General features: G+C 36.5%; 1 protein-coding gene across 1 annotated transcript in view; it reads left to right on the top strand.

Annotated features, from left to right (window-relative positions):
* Positions 1-6,611: 6,611 nt before the first annotated feature.
* AGGF1 (angiogenic factor with G-patch and FHA domains 1) overlaps positions 6,612-26,297 on the top strand; it is an 80,941-nt gene continuing 61,255 nt past the window's right edge. Inside the window, exons 1-5 of the mRNA XM_036763222.1 lie at positions 6,612-7,263; positions 12,067-12,169; positions 13,365-13,567; positions 14,325-14,489; positions 20,715-20,903. Coding sequence (XP_036619117.1) covers positions 7,054-7,263; positions 12,067-12,169; positions 13,365-13,567; positions 14,325-14,489; positions 20,715-20,903 — 870 coding nt within the window. The 5' untranslated portion in view covers positions 6,612-7,053. The remainder of the gene's footprint in view (positions 7,264-12,066; positions 12,170-13,364; positions 13,568-14,324; positions 14,490-20,714; positions 20,904-26,297) is intronic.

The raw sequence follows: 26,297 nt of genomic DNA, 5'->3' as shown, positions 1-26,297 counted from the left end.
GTTTCTACAGAGCTACGGTTTTACTATATTACCAAATAAGTGGATACTTCCAATTAATATAGCAAAACCAAATTAGCATCCAAATCACATTTTGAATGTAACCAGTTCTGTTTAAGAAAACAATCTCCAATTTTTTCAAACTGATTAGACATAAAGAAAATCATGTACCGAGCCCAGAATAAGTAGGCACTTAATAAAAGTTTGTGAATGAAAATAAGTAGAACAGGTTATAAAATGAGATATTAGACCAATTTCACTAATGAATATGGATGCAAAAGTCCTAAATAAAATACTAGCTAGGAGCCTACAGCAATATATTATAAAGATTATACATTGGGACCAAGTAGGATTTATACCAGGAATTCAGGGATGGCTTAACATATGGAAAACTATTAACATAATTGATTATATCAATAACAAAAGTAACAAAAATCATATGATTACATCAATACAGGCAAAAAAAGCTGTTAATAAAATATAACACTCCTTCCTATTAAAAACATTTGAAAGCACAGGAATAGGTGGATTTTTCCTTAAAATTATAAGAAGCATCTACCTAAAACCACCAGCAAGCACTATTTATAATGGGGATAAGCCAGAAGCCTTCCCAATAAGATCAGGAGTGTGACAAAGATGCCCATTATCACCAATATTATTTAATATTGTTCTAGAAACGCTATTAGAAATACATTAGAAATGTATTAGAAATAGCAATAAGAGAAGAAAAAGAAATCAAAGAAACCAGAATGGGCAATGAGCTAATGAAACTATCTCTTTTTGCAGATGATAGGATGATATACTTGGAAAATCCTGGAGATTGAGCTAAAAAGTTAATTGAAGCAATAATTTTAGCAAAGTAGCAGGATATAAAAGAAACCCACATAAATCATCAGTATTTCTATATAGCATCAACAAAATCCTGTAAAAAAAAAGATAGTAAGAGATACTCCATTTAAAATAACTGTAGACAACATAAAATATCTGGGAGTCTACCTGCCAAGACAAACCCAGGAACTATATGAACATAATAATAAAACATTTTTTATACAAATAAAGTCAGATTTAAATAATTGGAGAAATATTAATTGTTCACAGGTGGGCAGGGCCAATATAATTAAAATGACAATTCTACCTAAACTAATCTACTTATTCAATACCATCCCAATTAAGTTACCAAAAAATTATTTTATTGAGCCAGAAAAAAATAACAAAATTCATTTGGAAAAACAAAAGGTCAAGAATATCAAAGGAATTAATGAAAAAAATGTAAAGGGAGTAAGTTTAGCAGCACCAGATCTGAGGTAGTGGCTAAAAATAGAAAAGCAGATCAGTGGAACAGAGGAGATACACAATACACAGAAGTTAATGACTAATAGTAACATTCTGTTTCACAAATGTAAAGATTTAAGCTTTTGGGATAAGAATTTACTATTTGGTAAAAAATTGTAGGGAAAACTGGAAAGCAGTCTGGCAGAAACTGGGTATAGACCAATATCTTACACCATTTACCAAGATAAGGTCAAAATGGAAACATGACTTAGACACAAAGGGAGATAGCAGAAATAAATTAGAAGACCATAGAACACTGTGAGATACTGTATCAGTAAGGGAATAATAACAATGTAGATGATAATTGTCAAAATGCCTATGTAGCTCTGTATCGCAAAGTATACGAGACTCTCCACGTAGAAGGTAGAAGAAGTAAACCATTTATTCGGACACCAGAGAACCATATCCCACAAGCCATTTATCCAATCTATCAGAGCAGTAAAACATTTAATACACAATATCACAACACGGAGCCTCGCCATCCCAAAACCTCTCCAACCCTGTGCTAGGGTCTTCCCAAAAACAAACTAACAGTACAGCTAAGTCAGCCTGTTCAGCTCTAACTATTACGACAGTGGCCATTAGCAGCCATAACTGATTTTGCGCTCTCTCTCTCTCTCTCTCTCTCTCTCTCTCTCTGTCCCTCTGTCTCTCTCAGAACTTCCTGTGACATAACTTCCTTTTCCTGTCAGAAAGCTCCTCCTACTACACGTGACTTAGGCTTCCTGGGTGGGAAAGATCTTCAAATCTAAATTGCTATTACAGATGTAAAATGGATAATTTTGATTGCATCAGATTAAAAGGTTTTTGTACAAAAAAATCAATGTAGTCAAGATTAGAAGGAAAAGAGAAAATTGAGGAAATTTTTATAGACAGGTTTTTTTAGATTAAGGTCTCATATCTCAAATATAAAGAGAGACAGTTGAGAACTAAAAATGTAACAAAAATTTTAACGTAAAAAATGGATATTAGTGAAAGTATCTCCTTTCTATGTGTACAGCCAGGCATTACTCAATTTTTTAAAGTTTTTCAGTGACTAGAATTGAAAATTTTGTAGAATTGCACAATAACTTCCTTCTAACAAGTTGTCAAGTCTGAAATTATCTTGAGATTGAATTTAATTCAAAATGTACCATAATACTATTAAATAAAAACACATACAATTTTACAAAAACAAATTAACCCTTAATATGCCAGGAAATACATATTTAAACATTAAATCCAAGTACCTGCATAATTAAATTTTACCTATGTTATAGCTGGAGGCCCCTCACAAATTGTCACCTACATTGTCACCACCAAGGCACCAAGTTAAAAAGCATCCACTCAAAATTATAGCTCCTAAGTTCTCAGTGATACATTTACTTTTTTGAAAAAAATTATTGATAAGTTTTGTTTTTACAGTACAGACATTTCTAGATTATCTTCACTCTATGAAAGGTCTCTTTTAACAAAGTGAAACAATTAAGCAAAACTAATAATACACTGACCTCATCTGAAAGTATAACATTTCATATCTATGGCACCCTCCCACATCTCTATTTTTGAAGGAACAGAAATCTATTCTTGATCTTCCAACTCCTACTTCATTGAAAAAAGAAAAAACAAATTCCTTGTGACCAATATTCAAATATCCATATACGTAGCCTCATGTGTATACAGCTATTGAGGGAATTTGTTTTGCTTAACTCTGGAAATCTAACCATAAGATCACAATGTATAACAAAAGAGAAAAAAAATGTTGATTTTTCTTTGATGGATCCCCAAAACTAAGGCATCCAATAACTAGAGTCCTAAGTGATCCAGTAGATCCTCACATATTTGAAGGGCCCAATATTTAATGCCAGACAAGCTCCCCTGTGTGGCCACTCCTTTGGGCTCACTTTCCCAACTCCCATTTGCACCGGCAAGCATGTCTGCAAAATTTAGAGACATAGTTTCAGGGGTGGAGGTAGGGGTTGCAAGACACTACAAGAAGGATATTCTAAATTTGATTCTACTATTTAGCATAGAGGAGAAAAACAGACTGCACAGATTACTAACGAGAGGTACAGTAGACTCTTAGAAGGTAGATCTACTCACACTGACAACGAAAAATTACTTATTAAGCACTTACTAGGTGCTAAGGATGCAAATAAAAAAGTAAGAAAATCTCTGTTCTTAAGGAATTCACATTCTAATAGGAGAGACAACACATATACTGCAAAACAGATGGAAAGGCCCCCTGGTCCTTAGGGTACAGCAGAGAGTAATGCATATTATCTAATATTCTGTATCTATCTTTTTTGTATGTAGTTGTTTGCATGTTGTCTTCCCCATTTGACTATAAAGTCCTTGAAGAAAAGGACTGCTTTTGCCTTTTTCTGTATCCCAAATGCTTAGTTCACATAGTAGGGTCTTAAGAAATGCTAGTTTTATTTCCATTAATAAACTACATCCATTTCTGATGATGAGTCACTTGACAAAGCCATGACCATCAGTGGCAAGAACCTTCTTTTCTAGGTCTTCAGTACCTGTGGGTGCTAAAGAGGCAGGGGTCAGGTGATATCCCCACCAGGTTTGCTATCCTTTCTCAACTCCAATCTAGGTTATCCTAACATAGTATATGTGCTGCATGAGGAAAAACTTCCCAATAATTGGAACAATTCAAAAGGAGAAGAGGTTTCCTCAGAAGACAGTGGATCTTCACTGGAGGTCTTCCAGCAAAGACTGAAGATCTGTCAGATATTTTGTACAGGGGATTCTTGCTTAGGTACTATTTAGACTAGATGGCATCTGAGGTCTTTTCAAAGTTAGAGTCTGGTATCACCTCTCTCAGTTCAGTTTCCTCATCTATAAGAGACTGAAATAGATGAGTGCTAAAGTCCCTTTTTTCACCTTTAAACTATGATGTTTTAAAGAGGTAAGCTAAATAAATAAACAAATGGAAGTACTACTTAAAGTAAAACGTTCTAGTCGATTTTCATTAAAAAAAAAAGTAGGGGCAGCTAGGTGGTACAGTGAGTAGAGCACCAGCCCTGGAGTCAGGAGGATCTGAGTTCAAATATGACCTCAGACACTTGACACAAGTACTAGCTGTGTGACCTTGGGCAAGTCATTTAACCTCAATTGCCCTCCCCCTCCCAAAAAAAAGTAGATAGAGTTGGTCTCAGTCAGATATACCAGCATTCAACTGCTCCCTCCCTCTGATACATACTGGCTGTGTAAAACTGAGAAAATCACAACCTCTTAATGCCCCTATCAACTCTCTAAGGTTACAAGCTGCACAGTAGTTTCAGATCCGCATTAGTAAAAAGGGAGTTTCTTCCTTGGGAGTTCCCTACACATATGAAATCACAGGTCTGGGCCAAAAAAAAAAAAAGGTTATTTACATTTATGGGTGATAGAACCACAATTCATTATTACCAATCTTTGTGGTTCTCACCAAACTATGTTCTCTTGCTAAAATATCCCTTGAAGTTAACTGTCAGACATCCTATGCTGGATAGCCCAGAAGCAAGTCCCAGTCTAGTAATTCTTATGTTTTTACTCAGGGTAGCATGAATGGCTTTGAAATGGCATGGTCAGGAGAAAGTGACACACTAAGACCAGAGTCTCTCTTAAATATTTAATCCCTTTCTAACCTCCAAATCTGAGAGAAAGAGCATCTCCTTAGAGGGGCAGATTAGGAGAGTTCTGAATCTTAGAGCTGTGCAGAAAGTCTAGGGAAAGTAGTGTTCCTCCAATGAGAGCTAGCTTTAAGGTTTTCAAGTATTTTACATGTTAACTCATTTAATCTTTAAACTGCTCTGTGGGGTACATGCTCTAAGTGTTCTTATTAGTCTCATTTTACAGATAAAAAAGATGAGGTGCAAAAAGGCTAAATGATTTGGCCAGGGTCACATAGCTGATAGGATCTGAACCTAGGTCTTTCTGATTATATGTGCTGTGCTTCTAAGTACCATGAACAAACCAAATAAACACATAATAGGGATGGTAAAGCTTGACATTGTATTCATAGAATCATAGTTCTAGAGCTGGAAGGGCCCTCTGTACCCATCCAGGACAATCTTCTCATTTTCCAAAGAAGAAAACTGTTATGGGAATTTTTGTTTATTTATTTTTGATAATTTTTATTATTCAGGGTTCAGGTCATTCCTTCTGCAATTTTTGCTTAACTATAAGCCTGTCTTCTGTTAATATTAACCTTACCTAACCCAAACCTGGAATAATAATTGCTAAGGTTAGACTGACATTCTTCTGATAAAAGCCAAAGGGAAGTCTGAGCTCTTCAAAGTGATTTAGTTATTTGTTAGCTTTCTCTCGCTAACTGTGTAAGGAAAAATTTCCCTGATTGCCAGTTCTCTTGGTTGTCTTGGTGACATATAAATCCTCCCCCTCAATTAGCTTATTGTGAACCCTCTAATCTGTAACTTGACTTAGTTTACCTATATAGTCTGGCTGTTTCCTTACTGGATGTATGAGACTATGACTTTGCTTAACAAAGTTTCCTCAACTTTTATGACACTGAAGTAAGTATGATGAAGCATGAAGCCAAAGATGAATGTATAAGATTTCAATATGTAAAAGAATTAGCTCTGTCACCCTGACATAATTTTTGTCTGTGAGAGGCTTTGTTTGGATCCTGTCGGGTCAATTTTTTTCCTGACACCTGCTGCACCTATGCTTAAGCTTAATAAAATCTAGGTTTTTACTTCAATAATTTCTGCATTGTGGTAGATCAATTTTGGCAGCAATTACCTACCACATGAACTCAAAAAAAGAAGATAAGCAGCAAATTCCAAAGACCCCAGGCTACCTGACTTCTCATCGCTGCTATACCGAGTGAAAACCTGACAAATGAAAAATGAAAATAATAAGAGCTAGAATTTATATAGCACTTTAAAGTTTGCAAAGTGTTTCACAAATAATATCTCATTTTATCCTTACAACAATACTGGGAGATAAGTGTAATTTTACAAATGAGAAAATCGAGGCAAATGGGTTAAGTGACTTGCCCAGAGTCACCCAGACAGTAAGTTTCTGAAGTAGAAATTGAACTCAGGACTTCCTGACCTTCCAGCCACTTCTCCTGCAATCTGCTCGCCCTCAGGATCCAACTTCCATTCTCCCAGAAAGACTAAGATCACTCAACGCCAGATCCCAGGCTATCCCCGCCACTCTCTCCCCAGGTAGCCCTCCCACACTGCAGAGCGCAAGCGTATCAACTCCACCGCCGTTTCCCCTCCCCCCTCAAACCCCTGCCCGAGTGCAAGCGGAGACTAAGGGTTCTCGTCACTTCCGGCTCTGCTCTGGGAACACGTCCGGGTGAGACGCGGCCCTTGTGCGTCTGCTCCTCTCTTCCCGCCCTCCCCGTGCCCAGTCGGTAACCGGAGAAATTAAAGTTGTTGCCAATAAAGTTTTCGTTGTTGTGGTTCAGAAGTTGGCCCGCGAGTCCGGCACCGACAGTAGCGGCCACCGCCGCTTCTCCGCGCAGGGCCCACGACCAAGGCCTGGACTGTGCCTTTGGGCCTCGATTCCTCTGTCCGTGGTTCCCGCAGGCGCGGCGAGAGGCTCGTTTCGGGGAGGCATGGCCGGCGGCAGCCGCCGTCATGTCAGTGTCAGGCGGCTCCGCGCGTCCCGCGTCCTCCGGCTGCCGCTGAGCCCTCGGGCCGCCTCCTGAGCGCGGCCTCTTCGGCCTCCTCTCCCGGGGCGCTGCTGCGGCGGACGTCGTGCACCAGCTCCATGGCCACCGCGGCCCCTTCCCCTCCGCCCCGCTCCCCGTCTCCGCCGGCCCCCGAGCCCGAGCTGGTGCAGCTGCGGCGCAAGGTGGAGAGGCTGGAGCAGGAGCTGCGCAGCTGCCGGCGCCAAGTGCGCGACATCGAGAAGGTGCTGCAGCACACGGAGCGCCTGTACCAGGGCGCCGAGCGGTGCAACCAGGAGCTCCGCTCCCAGGTAACCCGAGGCCGGGCCTCCGCGGGAGCAGCAGCCCCCCACCCCCTACCTGCGTTGTTTTAGCGTGTTTCCCGGGCCCTAGGGTTTTATGCTGTTCAGAGGTCTGATCTTTTCCTGGCGCACACCATCCTCGAGGTTCTTTTGGAAGGAGACTGCTGAGATATAATTGTGGCTTAATGTGGTATTTTAAAAATAGCACGCGAGTGAAGAATGAAGAACCAGTTAGAAGGAGCAGAGCTTATGCTACAGTGATATTTCACGTTTAACCCAAGGCAGAATTTAATTTTGTTTTTCAAAGCAGGCAGTTTATACTCAAGACATTTTTCCATATCTTGTTACCTCCCATTTTTCCTTTTGAAGCCACTTTAACAGTGGCTTCAAACAGTTAAATTAGAGCTAGTTAAATATCACATACTTTAGGGAGACAGTGCTACTTACGTTCAGGTAATCAGTTTTGTATTACTGGATTCTTAATTTCCAAACACCACACGATTCCTTTTGTTCCAGTCAAAAGTGACAAATCTGGCAAAATATTTTGATAGGAAAAATTCAGGGCTACATTTTTCTTATCTATAAAATGACAGGATTGGGCAGTCTGGTATCCAAGGTCCTAAATTCTATCATGATTTTTGGGTAACCTAAGATTGAAGTTGTTTGTAAAGAAAAGGACACAGCATATGCAATAGATACTACTCTCAAGTTTATTGTGTTTCTCTTTTTCCCAACTTCGAATGTATTTGTTTACTTAATACAGTAAATCATAAGGTAACATTGTTGAGTTGAGGACATTTAAACATTCTGTCAACATTTGCATCCGCTGAAATTGTTACATGTTTGTGAATTTGTATCCAACTATGACCTGTTATTCTATCTCTCCCTCTGTCTTATGCCTCCTTAACATATTTTTGGCTCCCATCAGGACCTCCAATCCCTCCACCCCTCAGTACTTTGTCAGGCCATTATCCCCACCTCTTACTTCACTTTTCCTCTTTTCCAATCTGGACCCTATACTTAGCCACAGTGTCATTATTCTCAAATCCAACCGATCCTATCACTGTTCAGTCCTTGCCAAACCTTGACCCTAGACTACTTCCACCATCCATCTCCTACCTACATGCTGCTGTAAAAGCTGGAAGAATTAGCCATGTGGACTGGGTTCATTATAAATTCATGCTATCTAAATTCAATTGGGCCTTCATTGTAGTGTAACAATCCCTTTATTCCTCTCTGATTCCTTTTCTGTTAGATTATCAGCTCATGAGGGCAGGGACTTCTTTTGCATCCCCAGTACTTAGCATGAACAGGGCACATAATAAATATTGACTGACTCCCTACAAAAGCTATCCCAAACCTCCTCATGCCTCCATCCTTTGAGGACCCTAGCTCTTATTTTACTAATAAAAATGAGACCATTCAGTATGAGCACCTTTTTAAAAAAACATTTCCACAGGGAAAAACCAAGAGAAAGAAAAAAAAAGAGAAAATAAGTATGCTTTGATCTGCATTAAGACTCCATAGTTCTTTCTCTGTATGTGAATAGCGTTTTCCATCATGAGCCTTTTGGAATTGTCGTAGATCCTTGCATTGCTGATAAGAGCTAAGTCAATCAAAGTTAGTCATCACACTATGTTGCTGTTACTGTGTACAGTGTTCTCTTGATTCTGCTCATCTCACTCAGCATCTGTTCATGTAAGTCCAGGTTTTTCTGAAATCCACCTGCTCATCATTTCTTATGGAACAGTAATATTCCATTACATTCATATATACCACAATTTGTTCAACCATTCCCCAATTGATGGACTTCCTCTCAATTTCCAATTCTTTGCTACCACACAAAGAGTTGTTATAAATATTTTTGTACATGTGGTTCCTTTTAACTTTTTTATGATCTCTTTGGGATATAGACTTAATAGTGGTGGGATTGCTGGGTCAAAGGGTATGCACAGTTTTATAGCCGTTTGGGCATAGTTCCTACTTGCTCTCCAGAATGGTTGGATCAATTCACAACTCCACCAATGATGCATTAGTGTTCTAATTTTCCCACATCTTCTGTGAGCATCTTCTTTTCCCCTTCTCATCATCTAGAAACCACTTGACATCTTTTTCCAGTTTCTGACAAAGTAAGGTGGCCCTTCTTGCCTCCCTTTCTATTGATTCCTTCTCTAGGAGTTGCAGAAATGTTCATCTTCCACCACCCCTTGATTAGATCCTTGCTATCAATTCAAGCTGTCCTATAGTACTCCTCTCTTTCTCAGCCAAACTCCTAGAAAAAAACTGTCACCACTCATAAACTTTTACTCCTTTTTTCTGTCATTCTTCAACCCTTTTCTATCTGGCTTCCAAATTAATCACTCTACTGAACCTGCTCTCATGAAAGTTACCAGTATCATTTAATTTCAAGTCATTTCTCAGTTCTTGAACTGTCCACTGCATTTGACACTGTTGCACGCTTTCTTTTCTCTACGCTTTCTTCTCTTTAGGTTTTCGAGGCACTACTACATTCTCCTGGTTCTCTTCCTATCTGATTGCTCCTTCTCATTATCCTTTGCTGGTTCATCATCAGTATCACATCCCTTAACTCTTGGTGTTCCCTGAGTCTTTGTCCTGGGCCCTCTTCTGTCTTTTCCTCTTTTTCCCTCCTTCTGTGTTTCTCTGTCTCTCTCTTCCCCTTCTCTCCTGTTCTTTTTCTACTCTTCCCACTCTCCCTCCTTCCCTTTCTCTTTCTCTCCTGCTCACTACATTACCTCCTTTGAGTTCAGTTGACTTCAATATCTGTTGAAGTTTCTCCAGTCTTCTGAGTTTTTAGCCCTGTATTACCAATTGCCTATTAGTCTTTTAAAACTAGATATCCTAGAGGCCTCACATCTATCATGTCTAAAATAGAACTTATCTTTTCCCCCAAATCAACCTTTCTTCCAAACTTCCCTTTGGAAGGCAGCACTATGCTTCCTATCTCCCAGGTTCATAATTTCATCATTATCCTAGAGTTCTCGTTTCCTCTGACCCTATATGTCCAATCAATTCCTTTCACTTGTACTGAGCTTCTGATGGGTCTACCAGCCTCAGATCTCTCCCTACTCCAATTCATCCTCCATGCTGCTGCAAAAATGATTTTCTGAAAGCACGGATCTGACCGTGTCACATCCATGCTTGATAAACTCTAGTGGTTCCTTGTTGGCTCTGGGATAAAACATACTCCTCAATTTAGCTTTTATAGCCCTTTTACAACCTGGCTCAAACTTAGATTTTTAGCCTCAGGGGGACACTGCTCCTCCTCCCACATTCTGCAGTCCAGCCGCACTGACCTTCCTCAGACTTGACCATACAGCATCTCTCATATCTGTGCCCAGTTGTTAGTGCACTTTCTTCCAAACTGTTGTCGGTTGTGTCCAACTCTTTATGACCCCCTTTGGGGCTTTCTTGGCAGAGATACTGTAGAGGTTTGCCATTTCCTTCTCAAGCCCATTTTACAGATGAGGAAACTGAGACAGGATTAAGTGACTTGCTCAGGGTCACACAGCTAGTAAGCGTCTGCAGCTGGATTTGAATTCAGGAAGAAGAGTCTTCCTAACACCAGGTTTGGCACTCTCTTCTCTGTGCCATCTAATTGCTCTTTCACGTTGTTATTGTTTCCTTAGGAATGTTTGTATAGTTGACTTTTTCAATTCAATAAACCAAAAACTGTAGGAAGAAGAAGGGGGGCAAGCTGAGATAGGGAGCTTCAGAAGGAAATTATAATTTTTAAAGAATGTGGTCCTAAGTTGGTTTTTTATATATAAATTTGTTGCAGTATAATTTGGAAGTGTTTTTACCAGGTTTTTAAGACCTGCTTGATTATGAGTGTAATAGGAGAATAGATGGCATGGATAATTGAAATGGATAAAATAGTCTCACAAGTTACTTCAGTCTTTCATGTCAACCCTCTCCCTACTGCCCCTTTTTATCTGCTTGTAAGTTGTTAACAATATGAATAATTCAGGCTGACTGCATATCTAGCACATCGCCACAGACGTTGTAGCCTACCTATGGACAATTGACAGAGCAAAGAGAACACGACTTACAGAGAACTCACACTGTTTTATGTTAAATCTGTGTTAGGCCGTGGCATGTGGAAAAAGCAACTTTTGCTTTTCTTCAAGTCAAATGCCCTGGATATCAGAGTGATACACTTAGCGTCCCTTCAAGGACTCAGATGGCATAGGCACACATAGAGTAGCAATATCTCAGTAGCTAACATAGTTTCTTTCTTCCAGAGCAGTGATTTTTAATCATGAAACTGCTATTTTAAGAAATATGTGCCAAAAAACCGTTTAAACTGCATTAATTCATTTAATTAAGTACATATTATTAAGGTTGAAGGGCACTGAGTAATATTACAGATTTAATTACAATATAGATAGAAATTTGTATTTTTCTAGTTTTTTAATTCTTTATGGAGAACTACTAACCTTTTTAATATCAGCATCATATTTATAAACCCTTTGACATATTGGATACAAAGAGTCTATGTAGGGAGTTCTTTCATTTCCTTCAATTAGTTACTGATTTCTGTAAGAGTTAATGCAGGCGATATTAAGAATGATTATATCCAATTCCTCGGATTAAATGGGAAAGATGAAAGCAACTCAGTGATGGTGTCACGTTTTAGAAAAGAGACCAACTGCCCTTTGTATACTTAAAAAAAACCAACTTGACAGCTTTTACCTAGAATAATACTGTTAGTAGTCATTATACAATGTTGTATGTAATTGGGTAAAAGTTCTATGTTTTATTTTTTTTTAATAACCCTTTGTTTTCTTTCAGGTAGAAGAGCTCAGTAATGAAATCCATTATAGGAAAAAAAAAGAAAATAACAAGTCTGATGTAGAAGTCCAAACCGAAGACTACACTCCTTGGTCAACCTCAGGTATTTAGTATGCAATGAGGAAGTGCCTCTTTTAACTTGAACCAGCCCAATTTAGACCTGTCTTTCTTTAAATTTAAAATAAACAGCTAAGTATATGGAAGAATGTTTTGTCCTGTTGTTCAATTCAGTACAGTGTGTTGACTACAAAAAATCAGATAACCCTTTGAATGGAGGTGATTGGCATGTGCTTGCTGTGCTTCATATAGGAATATATTGCTGACGGAATGTCACCAGGAGGATTATTTTGAATCATGTTTTCAGTAGTGGTGATGAATGATGGATCTGAGCCATCTACCTTCTCACATGAGCCTTCGTGTAACAAAAAGGCACATATCTTTGAGGTCACTGATTTGAGATTAGTGCTATAATTTGTGAGAGTACTACTGAGTATTTACTCAGTGTAAAGCTAACTGCCTCTTAGGGGACACTGCCCATGACCTTGGCTTTATTAGCATTGTGGGCTAAATCTAAATAATAGAGTCAGTGATCCTGACGGATTTTTAACTGATTTGAGTCACAGTGATTTTTTTTCCCCAAACTCTTTATTTTGTATACCTAACTTTGGATGCCATTTGGCCTGAACTGGTGAACTCGTAGGTTCATCTCTGTACATGTATGAGCTTCAGTTCAAAGAGCGCACACTTATCTAGAAACTTACAGTTTCGTTTACCAAGTGTTTTCTTCCCAATAACCCTGTGAGATAGGTGGTGTACACCCAGGGCATGCATCTAATAATAAGCTAGAATTCAAGCCTGGCTCTTCTAGTTCCAAGTGTGTTGCACTTCCCTCCATACCGTACAAAGCTGTCATGTTGGGCAGACCAAGTCCTTCTACTCAGTTGCTGTCATGTAGAGAGTAGAGATGGCAAGGAATCTATAGAGAGAGAGTTAGCATATGCTGAGGATTATTTAGTTTAATTTAATATTTCATTCTTTGTATCTTTCTCTGGTAATTCCCTTCTTTAAAAGTTTTAAAGCTAAGTTACTAGAGGTGCCAGAAAGGAGATTTATTATTGAAAATTTCTTGAAACATTCTGTGGAAGCTTTTAAAATACATTAAATGGGTGATAGGAATCAACATGGTTATAATTTGACAACACTGTTTTTTTAATTTCCTTCATTGATCACAAAAATACTATGAAAATATGAAGTCCTTTATGACCTGCCTGATATAATTTACTTTACTTTTGCTACAGATTATTATTATCAGACATACTATCGGAATGTCAGTCCTTCAGATAAGGGGGCTGAACTTCCACTTGAACACAATCAAGAGCATGAAGAGCCCAATCATAATTCTACAGACCCATTACATGGAGAGAATGAGGGTCACACTGGCGCTAATACAGCAGAAAATGCTAAATATGAACAAGAGGACAATTTTACCTCCAATTCACAGGTAATAGACTTGCTAAAATCAGACTTTTATTACCTGGTATCTTTTTTTTTCCTGACTTTTCCATTATATAAGTTCAGTCTAACTGATATTTTCGTCATTATGAAATAGATGAAACTAGAATTTAAATAATTATACATAAAAGCAGAGTATATAAATCCTTGGGCAGCTAGAACTAGAATTTCCATAGATGTAGATTTTTTTATTTGTGTGTCATACTACGAAAATTCATGATGAGTAGTCACCAAATGCCTAATATTGTATCATCTGTTATAAATATTTCCTTATGTAAATTCCTTTAGTAGTTTTTGGTAACGTGAGGGAAATAACTTCCAAAAGTTAAAAACCAAGGAAGTTTTAAGCATGAAACAAAAATACACATTTTTGAAGATAGCAGTATAGTCCCATTTATTTTTCCCTTCAGCGTTTATTATTTACTGTTCTGCTTCTATGAATTAAATGTTTATCTAAGAAATAAGAAAAGATACCAGACTAACCATTGTTGGCTTAACATTGGTTATTCATTAGCTATCATATGCTAACTTTGAGTTTGGGTCAAATTTAAATGGAATACCTTAAGGAATAAAAAGCCAGACTTTTCACTGAACATTGAAGTCTCCCATCATCTTGAGTAGAGCTTTTTTCTGTTTCTTGAGTCATATTATTTTTAATCAGTTTCTTAGGTCAAAGCCTATTTATGCTTACTTATTGGCTCTCTCCAAGAAACATGTCTCATTTCAAACACTTTTCACTTACCTAGGAAGCAGAAGGTGTATTAGCAGCAGAAAATGCCGAATTAGATGGTTCATCATTAGCTGAAAGTTTGAGAGCTGCTGCAGAAGCTGCTGTATCACAGACTGGATTTAGTTATGATGAAAGTACTGGGTTATATTATGATCACAGCACTGGATTCTACTATGATTCAGTAAGTCTCTCAGAATCTTTTCTTTGCTATTGTACACTGTAATTGATCTTGATAATCATGTTTAAATCTAAGCACAAAAGAAAGGTAAGGAAATTATGCTTTTTAACTTTTCAGAATTATTGAAATATATTTAGAGATCACAGAATGTTGTGGTACTTCCAGGATTTTTTTGTTCGAGGTCTATCACAGCTTCATTTTGTCATTTATACTTTAATTTCTATATAAAAGCATATGAAAATGCTTAGCATTTTGGGGAGAGGTTCTTAGTAATTACATCATTGCAAGAACAGTGGATATTTTGGATACAGAAATTTACATTTCTTCATAATATTTTCAAAGTAATTGAAGTTTTTTTTAATACTATGGGCTGAAAGGGAAAAAATGGGACCAAATGGGATCTGTTATTCAAGTTTCATGATAAATTATTTTTTGTTTACATAAATCCATATGAAATAACTAAGTATCTTAAAATCTCAGTAATACTTTTATTTATCATAAGCAAGCACATGTACATTAGCATCACACATTTTATTAATCCATCTCCCAGTATTCATTTTCAGTAAATGAGAAAACAGAAGCATAGGACAGATTATTAATTGTAGCAGAAGTATAATGAGTTCCTGATTTTCAGTGTTGTGTTTTATCTCACTGAATCATGCTACATCTTACTTACACATGATTTGATAACAGTGATGTAGCTCATACTTTCTCATTCCTACAGTGAATGTGACCTGCTAAGCAAGGAAAGTGTGGGGATAGTCTCCAGAAAGGGAGCTTATTTTAAGATTCTTTTTTATATTTAGAGTTCCAAATTCTCTTCCTCACTCCAACCCTTGCCCTACCTATTGACAAGGCAAGTGATATGAAACCCACATGTGAAGTTAATGCGAACTAGCCATGTGGTCTGTCCCCCCCTCCCAAGGCAAGAAAAATAAAGTGAAAAAGTGTATTTCAATCTTTACTCAGAGCCCATCAGTTCTCTATCTGCAGATGGAAACATTTTTCATTGAGAGCCCTTTGGAATTATCAGTTGTTATCATTACAATATTGCTATTTCTTTGTACAATGTTCTCTTGGCTCTGGGTCTGTTCACTTCACTTTGCATCAGTTCACATAAGTCTTTTGATATTTTTCTGAAATCATTCTGCTCGTCATTTCTTATAGCACAATAGTATTCCATCACAATCACCTACCACAACTTGTTCTGCCATTTCCCAGTTGATGGGCATCCCCTCAATTTCTAGTTCTTTGTTACCACAAAAAGATCTTTTTTGTCTTTGATCTCTTTGGGATACAGACCTAATGGTGGTGATATTGTTGGGTCAAAGGGTATACACAGTTTTATAGCCCTTCGGGCATAGTTCCAAATTGTTTTCCACAATGGTTGGACCAGTTGACAACTCCACCTAACAGTGTATAAGTGTCCCTATTTTCCCACATCCTCTCCAGCATTTGTCTTCTTCCTGTTCTGTCATGTTAGGCAATCTGATAGGTGTGAGGTGGTAGCTCAGAGTTGTTTTAATTTGCATATTTGTAGCCAGAGATTTCAGCATTTTTATATGACATTTATTAAATATAAATTTATATTTAAAAATATAAATTATACCTTTTTATATTATGACATTTTAACCTTATATATTTTAAATTTGTGATATAGAGCATTTTAATACTGGTAACTTTGATTTCTTTTGAAAACTACCTGTTAGTATCCTTTGCCCCTTTATCAATTGGGGAATAACTCTTATTTAAAAATGCATTTAAAATAGAACATAAATATACATCTGGCAGTGTAGGACAGTCTCATAAGAGTTAGGAGAAAGTAGCATTGAGGTCAAGGAGAAGGGGGTCTCTTAAAGCAAGGTTCAAAACCTAAGTCGTCCTCTTACTAGCTACATGACCTTGGACCAGTTAGCCACCTTTTTTGGGCCTCAGTTTCCTAATTTATGAAATGAGGGTATTGGACTCATGATTTCTAAGGCTCTTTCTGCTGTAAATATATAATTATAGGATCCTGGTTGAAAGGACCATGGATGAAACTTTTCTTTGTATCTGAAAGATTCTAGTTTCTACTAGGTCAGGCTCATCCCTGATCATACTTAGAACAGGGAAGCTAACTGGGAAAGAGTTCTTGGATAATCCCTTCTAGACACTCTTCCCCTTTTACCCCTTAAATCAAGTAGACCCTGCTTAGCTACTATCTTTGTGACTATAGATTACACCTTTGTACCTCAGTTTCCTTATCAGTAAAATGAAAAGATTGGATTAGATTTTTTTAAAAGTTTCTCTCCAGCTCTAGAATTCTATGACTTATTTTCAGGATAGTATTACAATATACCTTATGATTAGTGTAGAGCAATTTCAGGGGAAACCTTCACCTTACAATATCTCTCTCATCTGCTTGACAAAACTTTTCATTCCACAGTTATAAATAATATATATGAAATGTAAATGTCTGAGGTAATTGAATTTCAAAATATTAGCAGTCATCAGGTGTAAATGATAAGACATTAGATTTTTTTCCTGTCTTAATGGTAATGAGAAGGACTGTAGAACACTCAGTAGGGGTAAAGTTTTACACAAAAGAGAGAAAAGGACACAGAATGCAGAGACCAGGAAACTGAAAGACCAGCTTAGCCAAATGGCCAAATAGAAGCTATACTTGAAAGTGTTTTTGCTTATGAATGTCTGCACATTGATGCAGCTTAGCTGGAACGTTGCCGTTGAGCCACATAATTTAGACCAACACTACTTCACATGATTTATGAAGATTGTTGTTTTGTTTTATTTTTTAACATGGCTGACTTCATTATAAAGGAGCTTCATTCCCAGAGGATTCATTCATTGAGGTATCACTGTCCTCTTGCTTAAATTTATAACCTTTAAGACATTTAAATTTAAGGAAGAATATTATGTTAGAACTATTGCAATTCCATATTATCCTTCATTATTTTTATTTATTATAGTGTTCTACTAAAACCACTTACATTGTATTTAAAGAGATCACTGTCCTCATTTTTTTATATTGCACCATTATAATTACACCATTCCGTAATTGTGATGTTGCAAACAGGATTTGACTTTTAAGCATGAATTGTCCATAAGTACTAACTTATATGAAAAACATTGAAAATAACCAAATATTTTAATTCTTGCACTTAGAATTCTAAGTAGGATATTTTCTCTTTAGTCATTCACAGTCTTTTATCTATATTCCAAAATAAGTTGTAGCAAAATGGATTACCGGTTGGGTTTTAATGTCTTCACGGTTTTATAAAGCAAGATAAATAAAGGTTAATACGGTTTAAAGTTCTGTTCGAACACATATAAAGTTAAATTTTCAGGTCCCAGTTTTGGTGCTTGGCATTTGGACTTTATTAATCACATTTTGTATGCAGTACAAATTATTTTAATGTAGGAAGTATAAGGAAAAAATGTTGACTTTGTTTCTCTTAGTTGGAGGCCAGTAGTTAAATTCTAATGATTTGAGCACAAAAATTGAACTTTTCTGGGCTAGATATGCATTGAAACATAGGGAGATTGAGCTGAATTTTGAGCCAGAAGGAGAGCCTGAGTGAACCTTGAAAATTCAACCTTCCCTAGGCTGATATGTAAGGTATTCATGCTGGTTAAAGAGGGAAGAGTGGTGGTATGGTGGCTATAACTAACCTGGGTGATCAAAGAAGTCTAAGCACTATGATCCAGTTGGCCCATCCCACTGTATAGTTATGAGTTACACTGATAATGCATATTTCAGTGTGGGCATTTCTTCTGCTGATATAGATAAGTCTTCCAAACCTTAGTAGCCAAGGTTTGTTAGACACTGTGGTGAAAAATTGTTTGTCATCTTTTGGCTTTGGGGAATGATTTTGTCTGGCCAGGTGTTGTCTGGTGTTTGAATGAAAACCTGTTGCTGCCTTCCACCTTGGTGTAGAACCTGTGAGGGCTTATGACTGGCTGACATGCTCACAAATTGATGGTTATAAAAGTGATGCCTTCCTTTGTGCTTCCCTTCCCTTCCCTTGAATAAAGGCTCTAACAAGGCTATTAGTTCCATTACAGTATTTTGTGTTGAGATATCCTTTTAAAGTGAAATAAAGCTCTTCAATCTTGACTACAGATTTTTCTCAGTTTTTCATAGCCTTCAGCTAAGGGCTTGGGACTATACAGGGTTTTTCAGTTAACATGGGGTAGTGGATATAACACTAGCATTAGTCTGAAAACTGAGGTTTGAATCCCAGCATTGATGCTCACTAGCATTGACCTCAGGCAAATCATGTTGCTTCTCAGAGGTCCAGTTTTTTTTAATCGGTAAAATGGAGGTGATATTTATACCAGTCCTACACTATGACTATTCTGAGTCTCTGATTCTATTATAAATTATTCTTTTTTGTAAGTAGAAAGGAAAATACTTGTATTTGTAAATGTCAAGTTGACAGGGTTGATTATGACAGCAAAACTGGAGTGACTTGAGTCATAGGCTATTTTTATTCACTTCGGTCACCTGTAGAAAAGCTACTAGGGAATACCAAAATCTTTTTAAAAAGAAACCTGAAAATCTATAAACCAAGAAGAGCCTCCTGCAATTTTTGATAATATTAGCTATGAGAAAACTGAAGATTATTTTAAAGAGATTCAATTACTCCTAAGAGATTTCAGTGTTCAAACGGGCATATTTGAAATCATTTGGTTCAGCAAGTAGCCAGTACAGACCTGGGTACTCAACGCCGCTTGTTTAGTTGATTCTGTTTTCTAAGTTGTAACTTTACCAAGTAGAGAATGTTTCTTTTTCTCAGGCTGTACAGGTAGAAGAAATACAGTATCAGTAATAATTTTTTTGGTTTTTTTCCCCAAGCCAGAAACTGCAGACATCAGATTTTAACTTTCTATTTGCCCTTGAAAATACAAAGGAAATTTGGAGAAGAAATTCAATATTTTGTGAATGTGTTACACAAATGCTAAATGTAATAAAGATATATTATTAGAGTGTTGTTACATTGAGCTATTAATAGGAAAAATGAAAACATTTCCTCTGCTTCAAACAATCTTATTTTTAACAGTGTTTATTTTGTTTGAATATCATTAATTTTTTACTCTTTTTTGGGGGGTAGTGTTGTTTTTTTTTTGATTTGAGGCAGTTGGGTTTAAGTGACTTACCCAGGGTCCCCTAGTGTCAAGTGTCTGAGGTCGGATTTGAACTCAGGCACTCCTTGACTTAAAGAGCCAGTGTTCTATCTATTGTACTACCTAGCTGCCACAATTTTTTACTCTTGGTGTGTAAAAGTGACTCAATAAGAAAATATACATAGATAGAATGACAAGTTGTTGCCTTCTGCTAATACAGATTTTTGTCAGAGAACAAAGGAAAATTACTAATTATTTCCTCCAAATAATTGTGTGATCAAGGTTAAATCAGATTTGGACTGAGTTTTTGTTGGTCATGTTGCTGAGAATCAATCTTAATCTTGAATATGCAGCAAATTAGTGTTTTCAGGGACTGATTTGTATGGCTTTATACTACAGAATAGCTGTAGAATTTTCAGTCTGGCCTTATTTTCCTTTGGCTGTATAGCCCTAGGGGGGGTATGTATGTGTCTATATTTAATGCAAAAGATTTTTCATTAATTTATTTTTTACTTTTAAACCATAATCTGTTGAAACTCAAATGCTATTTTGTAAGTGTAAGCATAGTTTTTAAATGCTTTCGCTATAAAAAGATTAAATTTTATCAAGGCTGTTCATTAGTTTCTTGGGTTATTTCATTACTGGAGAGTTTGACAGTCTTCATTTTGTCATTATCTGCTAAGTACATCTTAACAATTAAGGAGAGGTGCATATTTTATGAATCTTAGGCTTTTAGAGGTTGTACCTGGCGGTTTTAAAGTGATCGTATAGAGTTACCTTTATAGAATTGGAAATCATACAATCAGCTTTTTTGTTGGGGGTGGGGTGGCCCTTGTCTTGAATTGCACAATTATTCTACTGTATAGTTTTGTATTTACTGGCCACCTTTTGTATGGTTTTCGTTTCCCATGGTTTGCTAATGAAAGGAGACATGCATAACCTATCAATTTAAAGCATGTTTAATAATATAGAGTATTTAAGAAAACTGTGAAGATGTACAATATTGGGCATATTTATTGGTATTTATGTTAAACTTAATGTTACTTGAATTAAATTGACTTTTTGCATTAATAGACCTCATTGTTTTCTTGTCTCCTTTGAAAGGAAAATCAACTGTATTATGATCCTTCTACTGGAATTTATTACTACTGTGATGTGGAAAGTGGTAGATATCAGTTTCATTCCCGAGTAGATTTGCAGTCCTACCAGACTCCCACCACACAACAAAATAAAGATAAAAAAGGGAAAAAGAAAAGGAAAGATCCAGATTGCTTTACAGCCAATGAAGAGAAGGTATTTTTTTCCATATACAGTTATATAAAATACATGTTATATGATTATGAAATATAATTGTTATATTTAAGCTTAAAATTATAAAGTAAAAAATCACTACCTATGTGTAGTCTAATCGTAACCTTGAGAATCTTATTAAAATACATAAAATTTTGATAGGGCAAATGTGGACTTGTTCACTAGATTCTGACTACTGAACTTCAAGGCTCAAATTAGAGGCCACCTTCTCCATGATGTCTTCTCTGACGCCCTGAGGTAAAAGTGATCTCTCTCCTCAAATTTGCCATAGAACATTGCCTGAACTTTTCCTTTGTACTCTCTCCCTCTCCTTTATATTAGTGTAATTTGTGTATTTGCCCTCCCGTTAAATTATGTTCCTAGAAAGCACGGCCTGTGTTCTGTCTGTCTAAATAGCACAGTGCCTTACACATAGTAGGTGCTTAATGTGTTAGTTGTAATGAATTGAAATCTAAGGGGCACTACTTGAAGCAGCCATTTTTAGGATAAGTAAGTCTTGCCTTAAGTAGCTCTTAGCAAATATGTCCTTTATAATGACAAGATGTTTGTACAATCTAAAAACATTAATAGGCTCAAGGAAAAATATATAGATTTATGGTTGATCGATCTTTAATGGCTAAAGGGAAGCTAAGGATGCATTCTCTTAACATTTGAAGATGATGTCATAAGGAGATGCTGCATGCACAGAGTTATCCCAACCTAAGTAATTTGACAGGTATACATTTCATCGTAAAATTCTTCCCCAAAGATCAGCTCAGCTCAACCCAAGTTCCCAGTTTGAATCTTTATTCTTCACTTCTGTAATTTTTTTTATTCATTCACTGATTGTCCTTCATTCTCTCTCTCGCCTCATCTTAAATTCCTAGCTTTGTTCAAGTTTCATCTAAAGTCTCACCCTCTACAAGAAGCCCTTCCTATTCCTCCTTAATCTTCATGCCTTAACTTTTGGATTATCTCCAGTTTATCTTGTATCTATCTTGTTTGTATATATTTGCTTGTATGTGTTCTCCCACATTAGCCTATAAGCTTCTTGTTTAGGGAAGACTAGTACCTCTGGTGTGAGGGCTGCCTTTCTTTGAATCCCCAAAGCTTAGCACGTATCTGGCACATAGTAAGTGTTTAATAAATGATTGTTGACTTAAATTTATCACTGAGAGATTTTAAGCTTTTTACACAAACAGTGCACTGATAAGGGATGAGTCTTAATCAGTATTAGCTGCATTTACGACAACAAATTACTGATGAAATTTTTCCACTATCTACTTCTGGAAAATAAAGGAAAAGAGAAGAAATGAGGTTTTAAAAGTTTCAAGCCAACTTAATGCATATTTAAAGTCATTATCCTATTGGTCTCCCAGTTTCTCCTGTCTTACAAAAGGCATCAAGGATTGGGAACAAGCAGGTCAGTTCCTGAACACTTAAGTTACAGTTCTCATCAATTTTCTTCCTCCTTCTAGGGCTTTGTTTCCTTTAGGGCATTTGATTGTACCTTTCTCAATTTTTTTTAAAAGAATCAATGTCTAAACTTAACCAAAGAGTGTTTATTTCTAGGTAGATAATAGAGGATTTTATTATTTCTGTCAGAGTTTGCAAATGCCAATCAAAGCCCCATTTATATCTATATATTTTTTTCCACCTTCAATCCTTCACTTCTCAATGCATAACCATCCAGTTAAAATCTTGACTTCTTTACTGGTACCTAGTACTTTGTACTTGTGGTACTTCTTTGCTGGTATTAATTACCAAACTTAGGGATCTCTTCAATCCACGAGCTTCAGGGTTCTGTTTCAGCCCTGTTGGCTTATCCAGGTAGCTTTATCTGGCTTACTCTCTGCAGTTCTTTCTTATAGTTTCACTTCTCTGTAAGGATATTAAGCTTATATAGTTACAATTTTTTTCTGTCTAGGATTGAAGTTCCCATTTATTCTGTTGTTATAGAAATAATTCTGCCATTTTTAATATAATTTCACTTGAAATACTATTTTCAAAAAAAAATTAGTGATAGTTAGGGAGGGGCATACCTGGATACAAACCTTCACTTAATGCCATTGCCAGAAGTAAAGGGCTGGGAACAATGTTCAGTTTGACCTTGTTTGGCATGATGCCCTCAGAATTGCCCAAGGTTAGGCTAGACAGAGGCTTTACCATTTCACAGATGATGAAATTAAGGCCTGAGAGGTAATATGACTTGCCCGTGGTCCCATACCTCGTCAGCAGCAAGGCCCAGATTCAGACCTAGGCATCTTCAAATAGTATTTACTCTTTATACCCCATTGTGCTTCCCCTTGTACCTGTGCAGAGTTTGCCTCTAAAAGCAGCTGATGGCTTATTGTATAGAATACTGGACCTCAAGTCATGAACACTGGAATTCAAATCCTGCCTCAGAGACTTAACTAGCTTAGTTGTGTAGTCCTATGTGTGATAATATTTATAAAGTGCTTTGCATACCTTAAAGCACAGTACAAATGCTAGCTATTATTGTCATCATCTAGACAAGTCATGTTCTTGAGTGTCAGGCCTTAAAACTTGAGAAATTCAGAAAAGCATAGAGAGTAGTCAGATAAGGCTAGTCAAACAAAGACTAGGCTTTTTGTCTTTCCTCAAACTCTTAAATTGTTTATAGGCAAAACTGTTTCTTTATTTTCTTATTCTGAAAGCCAAAGAATGTATAGCTTCTGCTGATAGACTGAAGCATAAGAAATGTGGGGGAAAGAGGAACAGGGAGTTGGTGAACATAGTTGACTTTAGGACAATTTTAGGTCTTAACTATTAGTCAAATGTAAATCATAGGAAGCTTCAAAGTTTCTAAGGCAATGTTTTCTTCTCTTGATAAGCAAAATATGCTGATCCTTGATGAAAAAAATATGATTATCAACATAATCATGAGTGAATATTTTATCTGAAGGTTTGAGCCAAATGAGATTGACCCCTAAAGCTACCTTGTAGTTTTGTGATTTTACTAATTTTTAAGTTTTCCTTTTTTTTTTAAACTGTTTCTTTTAAAGTTAGAGTGTTGGGAGTGGCAGGAATAACAATAGTCGAAAAAGAATTCAAGGTGGTTACAATGCAGTTAATTGAGATTTTAATTTATCACTTTTTATTTATGTGTTATATATACATACATACATATATACAAATACATATGCATATACATATACATATATATAATGTCAGGCCTATCGAATTGTTCCACTTTGCTAATAGAACATTAGCTAAAAATAACTTGGACATGCTCTAAACTTACTGGAGAAGATGTGGAGGCTTTCATGTGGCATTTGTTATGAACTTATGTTTATATACATGTTATGAACTTTAAATGTATGTAGCTTTTAAACAAATCTGGTTAATTTTATTTTTTCAAGTATTAAGTCATTAATTTCTCTCCCTCCTACCTCCCTACCCTTCATTTAAAAAAAAATGGTAATCTAAATGTAGTTAATAAGAAAAATTCCCACATTGATCATGTCCAACAATATATACCTCATTCTTCATCTTGAGTCCATCACCTCCCTTTCAGGAAGTGAATAACATGCATCATCTTTGATCTAGTGAATTATTTATGCTGAGAGTTGTAGCAGAAAAGAAAAGTTCCAGCAGATGGAGCTATCACAACATGAAAGAGAACTTTGTCAACCCTCCCTTTCCAGAAAAGGAAGTTCAGGCCCTTCCTTCATTAAAAGTAGTGTGCAGACAGGATAAAATCCAAAGTATCATTTAACTAGAACAATTTTTAAAAATTTTGTTCATATTTCCACCTTTTGTAATTTAGGTGGCTAAAAATTTTTAAAAGAGCGGCATAAGCGCTTTTTTTTTAATGGAAAATAATGGTTTTCCATATGGAAAAAAGAGTTGTTAGTGTGTAAATATTCAGTGAGGCAGCCTGGTGAAGGGAATTGAAGGAAAACTTGGATTCAAGTACTTTCTTTGATAGGTAACTGGTCATGTGACCCTAATTTCCTAGTACAAGTCTCTATGACTGTAATTTGTAGAGTAATTACTCATCTCCTTTGGAAGAAAGTTTTCTCAATGAGAGTTCCCTATATTAATGAAATGAAAGGTCTGTTTCTCTGCCACTTCCTCCCTTCCTCAAAAAATAAAACAAAACAAAACCTTTCAACCATATTTAATCCTTGAGAATGGGCTGTGCTGAGTAGTTGAGTTTTCTTCATGGCTACAGATTCACCCCTTTAAGAATCCAAACATTACTATGAATTGATTTGTATAGATGTCTTAAAAATGTGTTGCCTGTTTTCTTGCATTTTTAAGCTGAGTATTAATGAATTTAACCTTTTCTTCACAACAAGGAATTCTTGTTATGACTAAGAATTAGAGTTTGTTGTAAAAAGGGTTTGGAATCAGAGGAGCTGAATTTGAAGTCCCACTTCTTTTACTTACTACTCATGTAATGATAGGCAAGTGGTTTTGTACTTTTTGAGCCTTAATTTCCCCACTTTACAAAAGGAAATAATAATTGTACAACCTACCTTGCAGAGTCGTGGGGAAAGCATTTTATAAACATTAAGGCACTGTATAAACATGAGTTATGGCAGTGGTGTTTGTTATACTGTGACACTCTAAAATCTAGTGAAATCTGTAAGTTGTTTTAATATTAAATGTCCACAGCTACCCCAAGATTACCTTGGACAGAAGCATGGGGTAGTAGACAGGACACTGGAGTCACAACAATCCTTGGTTTAGATCTTCTCTCAAACTCTTAATAGCAAAGTAACCCTGAGTAAGTCACTTTACTTGTCTGGGCCTCAGTTTATATATAAAATGAGGAAATTGGACTCAGTAGCCTCTAAGATCCCTTTTAACTCTAAGCCTGCAACTCTATGATTCTTGTATGGGCCATTTTCTATAAATATTTTATTCTTCTGTGATCATAAAGAGTCAGACACAACTGAAAAGACTCAACGCCAACAACAAATTTTCCAGTAAATGCCTGAAAGGCACAGATTAGGTAATCCTTGTGAAGGATACAGAGCTGTACCAAGAATGGAATTTACCCTCAAAGAGCTCAAAAATTAACAGTAACAATGAGAATAGTTAAACATATATGGAGAAGATATTAGTACTTCTTCCCACCATACGGGTCCAAACCCATCTAGCAAGATTTAATCCAACAAGATTTAAAGCAAAATCCATTTAAGGACTAGCTGTAGCTTTAAATAACAAAACAGAGTGGCAAGATATTAGTAATTTTTTAGTTGTCTCTTTGGAGATGGTATGATTAATAGAGCAAAGAAACCAAAATAAACAGAAAAGCCAGCTTTACAGGAATAAAGTACCAAGTGCCTTGATGAGATAATAAAAGAGATTATATCTGGATATTCAGTGACACAATTTTTTACAAACTGGCTAACAAGTCTGCGT

This window comes from Trichosurus vulpecula, chromosome 1, assembly GCF_011100635.1.
Source record: "Trichosurus vulpecula isolate mTriVul1 chromosome 1, mTriVul1.pri, whole genome shotgun sequence".
In the NCBI taxonomy this organism is placed as follows: domain Eukaryota; kingdom Metazoa; phylum Chordata; class Mammalia; order Diprotodontia; family Phalangeridae; genus Trichosurus; species Trichosurus vulpecula.
Note: the sequence above shows the minus strand (reverse complement) of the source record. Positions and strands in the feature narration are given on the sequence as shown.